Below are 8944 nucleotides of genomic sequence, written 5' to 3' on the forward strand. Positions count from 1 at the left end.
CACGAGGTGCTTAAAGGCGTGAGGCCTCCTGGGATGGTTTGAAATGAAATCGGCAAAGACCTTACACCTCCTGTCTGTCTGAGGGAGAGCTTTGGAACAAACTTGTATGGAAATAGTTGGCTAATTCCAAAAGGACTGGAGCCACCTCACACACATATGGTGCAGGTGATCAGGGACCACTGGAAATAGGGAGCAAGGCAAATTCACTCAGAGGGCAAAGGCTTCTCTCTCCTCTTTCAACACTGTTTAAACTTCATTCCAAGACCCCCTACTTCTTTGAAAGTACAAACTGAGTACTGAAATAGGATTATCTCAAACTTTCTCTATTTTAGACAAAAAACCTTATGAGATTGGACCATAAAATTCCTGCACTGCAGAATCTATTCCAAATCAAAGCCCAAATTTGGTTATGAATCAAAAAGCTGCATTCATAAATTCAAAATTCAAAATCTAATCCAGATTCAGACATTAGCTGTTTGGTGTCCCTGTAATATTTAAGGAAAGTTACTGTCAATGAATTTGCCTATAAATCCCAACAGCCCTATTCTGAAATTGCAAGTATTGGTTCTAAATTTATTCATTGTGCTCCTTCACATGTGCTCATCATAGCAGAGAAGATGCATCCGAGCTTGTAAAAGTAGCACTGTGTTCAAAGCAGGTTCAAATTTTGCATTTGGTCTCAAACCACATCAATGACAGATTTTATTAGTCATTATTATATAAAGGTACATGCATATGTGGCATTTGACCACATGAGAATTATAGGGTTTCACATATATACCATGTCTAAGTGCCTTAAAACCAGTCATGGTGATGAACTGATAAAAGTTGTGTTTACACATCCAAAGCAGGTGTTGCTTTGGACTCTTTCGCTTTTCACTCGATTTCATTTACAATTCACCTCTGTTGAGTCATTTCATTTTGCCTTGAACAGATCTATTCATGTTTACAGTTACTATACTCCTCTCTGGCAAATCAGAATCATCTTGAGAACCACAAAAACAAGAATAAACAAGAAGTTTGACTGCTATTCCTGTTACCTTGTTCTCATCTATGCCATTTGTTTCAAATTAGGAACACATGGAGCAACCCAGCTAGTCTGTCAGAAGTTGACGTAACAAAGTGTTGTCTTAGAAAATTAGGATTTGTTAAATTTACCAAATTGCTGATTTGAAACATGCCGCTTTTTATAAGTTTCTGATTAAATACAGATTATTTTCCATTCCAATTTCCTGGAATTTTACTTTTTGGGTTGCTAGGAAACCCACCTTCCAGGATCTGTGGCTGAAGGACAAAATTTCCTCCTTCCCCTAGCTCTTTTCCACAAAATAGAAAGACAGAAAGAAGATACGTCCTGAGCTGACCTGGAGGCAATCCTTATTTTTAGACAACTCTGCACATAGAAGGGCAAACTTAAGACTAACTTTGTTAAATTCAGAACAGTCTCACAAACAAATGCCTATATAACTCTGGTAGAATCTACACTAATTTTGTGGCAGCAGAGATGATTTTGTCGTGACATTCTTCACCTCATGTGAGAAGTATATTTCAATTTCAGTATTAACTATTTAAATTTTTGCAATTAAGCTTGAAAAGTTTTTGGCTGCAGTTTGGCAATAAAAGCAGGTTAATGTAATGAAACCCCCAAATGAGTTAAATAATGCCACTTGTTCATTTTGCAGTGATTTCAAAGCATTTATGCGGGTGAAGAGTAGGTTTATTACCTGGTAATTTTTATTTTGGTCTTTTAATAGCAGTGGTGTGTTAGGAAATTTTGTATGTGATAATATCACTCTCCTCCTGCTTTTCTTGGCAATGGGCTCTATTCTTGAGCTCTTAAAATTATGAGGTCAATGTTTAATTTTTCATTACCAAGAAGAAATGAAATTATTGCTGAGAAAACAGACGGTCAGTGATACTATTTAGTATCATAATACAAACTTTATTCATACCAGATTCACTTGCATTTTTTTTCCTTAAAAAAAAGTTACTCTAAAAGAGCCAAGGTTTTGTACTTTGGTTCTTTGCTGGAATCCACCTCCTCAGCCCTCTAAAATCACTTTCCCATAGCAGCTGTTTCCAGACACGCATCTGTAAACTCTTAACTGATATCTGCCCTCTCCTGGCATGGTATCTCCTCTTCAATTTTTCTGTAGTTTGTCCTGTTTCTGCATGCTCTCTTTTTCTTTGGAGGGTGGAGGCAATTACTGCTAACTGGAGTAGTCAGAAACATCACAAGAAATGAGAAGGTGCCACCCAAGTGCCACCCTACATTCTGATGAGAGTAAAAAAGAATTGTTTGTATTATAATACTGAATTTTCAGTAAAAGTTGAATACTAATGGGTTTTTTTCCTAGTTTAGATTCAAAGTGGATTGTTTTGTACTTAAAATTTTATTGGTTTCATGGTACTTTCTAGTTGAATTTGATAGTGGGGGAAATTTTTCAATGTGTACCTCATGACCTTACTGCTGGTTCTGGTAGCAGGGATCTCAAGGAGACCAGAGGAATGACCACTCGGTCCCTGAGCGCAGCGGTTCCCACATTGAAGAGGAAGCACGGGTGGAACCCATCAAGAAATCCCAGCACCGCTCTTCCTCCAGCCAACACCACAACCATCGCAGTGGTGGCAGAGGCCTTCACAGGCAAGAAACTTTTGACTCAGAAACACAAGACAGCAGAGATTCAGCTTACGTAGAGCCAAAGGAGGACTACTCACATGAGCATGGTGACCACTATGATTCTCACAGGGATCATAATCACAGAGACGAGTCCCATGGGATCAGTGATCACAGACACAGAGAATCCCGGCATCGCTCAAAGGAGAGAGACCGCGAGCAGGACCACAATGAATGCAACAAACAGCGCAGTCGTCATAAATCAAGGGACCAATATTGTGACAAGGATGGGGAAGTGATATCGAAAAAACGTAACGATGCGGGAGAGTGGAACAGGGATGTTTACATCCGTCAGTAACTTTTGCCTCTGGCAGTCTTGTGTTTCTTTGAAGTCTTGTAACAATGCCCCTTGAAAATATCTTGGGTTCTTCTTTGCAGAACATATGGTATCCTTCTGTATGCTGATTTGTATTGCTGTTGCTTGCATAGCAATAGCATGAAATAGAATATTCATATACTTATTTTTTTGGTTAGTGCTATATGAATTAGTGTAGTACAACTGAAGAGCTCCTGATGTTGTACTATGACATTTTTCAAGCTGTTTTTGGTAGCTGCCACTTGAACAATATCTGTTGCCATCAAGGTGTTGTTAGTGTTTTTTAAAAAAAAGGTACATTTGATGTTTAATAACTTCCCATGTATTCCGCAAGCCAGGATCAGCACATAAAAGAATCTAAAACTTTTTGTCTGTTCTGATTTTTAATTTGGATGCACCTTGATTTGCATATTGATTTAAGCACCACTCTGTTGCTTGTACCTCTGGTGGTCTCCGTATGAAGACAGAATTCAGTCTTGCCTTACACACAGGGGATCATGGAGTCAAAATCTATTTTCTATGTACTGGTACTGTGTACTGTATATACAGTTTATAAATGTTATTTCTGCAGACACCTTCTTACTATATAAGTTTGATCACACTGTTTTAGAGTCCTAATGCCAAGTCAGCAGATTTGCTTTTGAATTACTGGCAACTGGAACTAGCCTCACTTAGGAAATCTGTAACAGTGTTCAATCTAAATACTTTTTCTTCTGTAGCAGAAAGCTTATACTTATTGTAAATATGGATGAGTGCTTGAGATAACGGGTGTAACTCTTATGCTGTCCTTGCAAACCCAATTTTGCATTTTAAAGTTATGGTAAAGATAATGAACTTACCACTATAAATTATTCTTCTCTGTTCAGGTCACAAAATTGCAATGGGCACAGCTTAATTTTTGTTCTACTGTCAGTAAACAGAGCACACATGTTGGAGGTGTGTATGTGAGTGGGTGGGTGGTGGATTGGCGTTCGTGTGCGTGTGCGCGTTAGGCAGCAAACTGTGAGAATCTACTGAAGAAAACAAAGGTTACTCAAAAGCCCAACAAATCTATTTCTACCTTCTGTCTTTTAATTTAAAAATCCAAATTGCATTCAGGGCATATGAGGGAATTTACTGACCCAGGTAATTGGGAAAGCATAAATCTGCTGGCTCTTATGTTGAGACTTCAGGAGAGTAAAAACAGGCAAATGTTACTGTGAGTTTCACTGGAAATGTAAAATCTTTGTGTTTTAGAGTATTTGTTTTAGTAAGAAAAGTTTACACAGCTTGTGGAGAGTTATTTTGTTGGAAAATAAATTTTTGTAGCTTCTCCACTTTTTCTACACTTGCCAATTCTCTGCATTCCCACTCTGCAGCCAGCTCACTGCTTTTCCTTCACCTAAGCTGTTGTGCTGCTGATAAGAGCATAGAAAAATTACTGTGACTCTGTTAGGAGCTTTCTAGGGAAAATGCATTGAAGTCAAAGGGAGTGAACACAGTTTGTTTTGCACTGAACACCTGTTGCACTGGTAAGTGGGGGGAAATTCACTATTATTTTTGACTCCAGGTTCCATACCCTTGCCTAGTGTAAAAGCTGTTCTGCATCACATGTAGTCTTTGTAGTACTTGTATGAATGAAATACTTTTTGTATTTCCTTGTAAATAGCACATTATATAAAGACTGTAGTGTGATAAGAATTAGTTTAGCTGGAAGTTCTTTTTATTTATTATTTCAATTATGGGAATATCAGCATTGCCTGATTTTGAATATCATTTTAGTGAAATGGATAAGATACATGGCAGGTGCATGCTTTCTCCAATCTCCTAGCCCAGCATCCAAGAAGCTCCCTTAAACATTCTCTGTCCTTCCTCTCCTACCCTTCTCCCTGATGCTTTATAAGCATTTTTACAACAACCTAAGAGTGGGAAATTCTGCTGTCAGTTATCTGGCCTTTCCTCCCAGTGCTGCTGACTGTTGTCGTTATTGAAGGGTAGGTTTTGGCTCAAAGCATGAACTGTGGGGAACACAAGAAAAAAGGTTATTTTTCTAGAAATAAAATTCTCATAGTTTTTCTAAACATCACTAAATGGCTTTGTAGAGAAAGGAAGAGTAGGTAAGTAGATATGTTGTACTACTAAATGGATATAAAAGAGTACATAAACAGTGGCTTTTGATACAAGAGAATTTTCAGGGTATCTGTAAAAAATGAAATTAAAAGACTGTTGTTTGAATCATATCAGATCACATGTAAGTGGGAAGAAAGTTATATTGTCTTGCTCTGTATAGCCTGGCTTTAACTAATTTACCAGCTGCAGTAAATGCTGTTGCTCCCTGCACTCATAACAGCTATGTCCTCTAAGAAGTGATTCCACTTCAATACCTTGAATATTTTGTTCCTTTTTTTTTGTTGGGTCTTTGGTTGCGTTTTGGGAGTTTTTGCTTTGTTTGTGTAGGTTTTTTTTTTACTTTTGCTCCAGAGAGTGTTTATTTTTCAGCTTTCTTAAAGTATTTTTTAAGGAATATTGGCAGAATTTCAAAGCACTGAGTAGTATATGAAAACTATGGCATAGGTAATTGTGTATAGACAAATAAATGAGAAAATAAAGTGCATAGTCCAAGCCCTAGTATTTAAGTATGGCCTATATATTGATTCATGGAGTACAAACATCACAGAAAACCAGACAAATCCAAATCCATCTGGTCATAGAAACGTGTTTTATATAGTGCTGCTATTTATGTATAGACAACATACTAACAAATGTGTATTTCTTAGGCAGACTCACTAAATAGGTTTTATTAGCCTTGCTGAGATACTTTTTTTCAGTTTCTGTTTTAAGAGTGACAAATCATTTGTAATGTGAGCTTGTACTACACATATTGCACAATACCACCTGCCTGCTGAGCACTACTTTGAAAAGCACTTTAACAGAGTTACGTCAATAAGAAGCTTTAAAAAACTCCAAGTGGAGGACATATCAAAGATTATTGTGATGAAATGTCTTTGCAAACTTTTGCCAATAGAAAGTTTAATATTTTTGGTTGCATTAGGATACTAATGCGTTCGTATTCCTGTATCTGGTTTCAGGGATTTTGAATCTGAGAAATTGTGGAGGTCCCAGTGAGCTCCAGAGTCTTATGGATGTATGGTACAAAACAACCTGTAAAATTTCCATTCAAATGAGCTAAAAAAGATAATAAAACCAGTGAAACCTAAGGAAAGAGAGGAAGATAAAATAGTTAAGTGTTATGGAAGTCTTGGCAGCTCAACTTTGTATTTTTCTAAAGAATTTCAGTATATGGAAGGAATGGGATGCATTTCAAAATCTGCATGTGTATGTTAGATGTTAACCTTATTTTTGTGTGTTTTTTCAAATGAATATACATCAGTGGTGAGTAGCCTTAGTCTATCCTTTACCAGTTGTTTAGTGTTACACAGATGTCATGGAAGAAAGAATTCTCAAGGAGGGCCTGGAAGGAGGTGACAGTAAAAGTCTCAGAGCTGCTAAGGGACAGGACACTGGGGAGGATTAAGCAAACAGGTTTGTGCACAAAGGCAGCATCGGGATGAGTTATGAGCTGAAAGAAACTATTTTTATTAAATTGATCCGTAAATTGCTGCCTAGAATTTAAAGAATTCTTCTAGAATGCTCATGAATTCATATTCTGTGTCTGGCATCAGGAGATCAGAATTTGAAAAGAGTTCCGTAATTTTTGGTTCTCAAGGAATAAAATCAAATACATAGTTTTCTCCTAAGGCTCTGGACCTATTTAATGAAGATCAGTTTAAAGCCACAAAGAGTTTCAGTGGAGCACCTCTTTCCACAGAAATCTGTATACTCTTAACCTATAGCCCTTATTATAAATGGAGGATAAGGAAATTAAATTCCACTCACTAAATCCTGACTAAAGGGAGACACCCATTTTTACCTCTGTCTGCATACCTGGTTACTCATCCTACACACGCAGTTCCTGCCCAGGTCTAATACCCTGCCCCTTAAGTCTTTATGAATCTGTTAGCAATTACCATTTTTAAGCTCTGTTGGTTAGTAAAGTCATACATTCTGTGACATGGGCAAAGGTTTTAATGGGGTCCATTATCATTCCCTCAGCTGGAATGAAGTGAGTGGTCTGACTGCTTTTAATCAATGTCTATTCAAAGGAAAAGAGTTGGTGTAAACCACCTCCTGTGTTTGTTAGTTACTAAAGCATCTTCAAAATTTATTTTGATTTGTGGTTGCATTTGACCTCTGTTTGCTTTAACACATCAGGCTGAAAGCTATTGCCCAAATGTTTTGGACTTTAATTCTATTCCATCCATAAAAATTGAGCACGTTGCAAAAAACTTGATTACAAAGTCTAAACAGAGGAATTATTTTTCAGAGTGTAATATAACGTTTCTGGTGTACATTTACTTATATTTATTACTTTATTGCAGATTTTTCACCAAAATCTTAGTTCTTCTATCATCTGTAAAATATGTGGATGCCATTTTTACTGTGAATGTTTTTAATCAAATGTTATTCAATCAATTTTATTGCTTGGCAATTTGTCTGTAATTTATTTCCCCACTTTTATATAACAAACTTTTACATATGAGCTTACAGTAGTTTTGTAAGTTTCTTTTTATAACTTACCACCCTAGAAATGTATTCCTACGCAGCCCCAGAAAAGGTTTATATCAGATATAATAGAGATTAAGCAGGTTCCTCTAACTCATCCATATTCTCATTTCTTTATTCTTGCCACTTTTATCTATCATGCATACCTACTCTGCAATGAATTCTAGCAGGACAAAATTGGATTTGCTCATAGACTTTTTATTCATGAACAATCAAACATAAAAACAAAGTTCTTTATATTTTAAACTACCCACTCTAAAGTAATTTCTTGATTGATCACCTTCACCAGCCCATTCCTTAAAAAGCATATGTGATCCAAAAAAATTGGTGCATTCTGTGACACTGAAATAAGAAAAAGCTGTATCATAATTTCATAATATATGAGGCTGCCTATTTTAGTATCTTTATACTGACCAAGATAGATCTTTAGATTTGGCACTATTACTAATCACTGTTTCTGCAAATAGAGAAAACTTCTTTTCAGACTTTCTTAAAGACAGGGTCTGTTTGCATGCCTAATCTATCTATTTTGTAGGGTTAATCTTTCATTTTAATGACAATAACTTTTTAAATTTAATATATAAGTATCTCATATATATAAAAATAAATAAATATATTCCATTGTGCTTTAGCATCAACTGGTGAAGCACAATGATTCAGTGTGTAAAGATAATCAGGAAAGTAATTGTATGATATGTTTAAAACACATATACACCATACATCAGAACTGTGTCAATGAGAAAGTATTCCTACCATTTCTAGTTGAAGTCACAGTAAGACTGTGAAAAGAAAAAAAAAGGCATCCCTCCAATCTTAGTCATCTAACTTAGCCACACCTATGGTCAGAGAAAGGATGGTGGCTTCTTCAAGCGATGGAAGCATCTTAATTGAGTTTCTGCTCTGACCTGCCTGATGGAGAAGTCATTACCAACAGAGACAGGGCCCTTGGGGAACAGCTGAGGCCCATCCCTTCAATATCCTGAGTGCTCTTTTAAGGCTAGCAGTGGACTTTTGCAGAAACAACCCTAATAGCAAAAGTAAGTTTTTTAGGTGAAGTCTGCTCTGCAATTACACTGGAATTAACTACAAGTTAGTTACTTTTTCTTCCCACCCCTAAGAAATTTCTCATATAAAATCAAGTGAAGTCACCTTCTTAAAAAACCTATCATCCAAAACTAAAGAAATTGGGGGAAGTCTCAACAAATACTCCACTAAAAATTCAGCAATCTTAATTCTTTCAAATTCAGCATTGCACAAATCCTGCTACTGAAACTGGAGGTAAAGTTCCTTACTTTATATGAATACAGAAACTTCAGTATATAGTTTATGTGTGCTGATTAATGTTTACA

General features: G+C 36.5%; 1 protein-coding gene across 18 annotated transcripts in view; it reads left to right on the forward strand.

Annotated features, from left to right (window-relative positions):
- Window positions 1-6171, forward strand: part of CACNB2 (calcium voltage-gated channel auxiliary subunit beta 2) — a 249770-nt gene extending 243599 nt beyond the window's left edge. For 10 of the 18 annotated variants that reach the window (XM_032113746.1, XM_032113698.1, XM_032113718.1 and 7 more), the window contains one exon: window positions 2484-6171. In XM_032113746.1, coding sequence (XP_031969637.1) covers window positions 2484-2975 — 492 coding nt within the window. In that variant the 3' untranslated portion in view covers window positions 2976-6171. Of the gene's footprint in view, window positions 1-1682; window positions 1728-2483 lie in introns of all 18 variants that reach the window. The other 8 variants (XM_032113708.1, XM_032113728.1, XM_032113772.1 and 5 more) reach the window with 5 other exon arrangements.
- The last annotated feature ends 2773 nt before the right edge of the window (window positions 6172-8944 follow it).

Source organism: Corvus moneduloides, chromosome 1 (genome assembly GCF_009650955.1).
Source record: "Corvus moneduloides isolate bCorMon1 chromosome 1, bCorMon1.pri, whole genome shotgun sequence".
Lineage (NCBI taxonomy): Eukaryota > Metazoa > Chordata > Aves > Passeriformes > Corvidae > Corvus > Corvus moneduloides.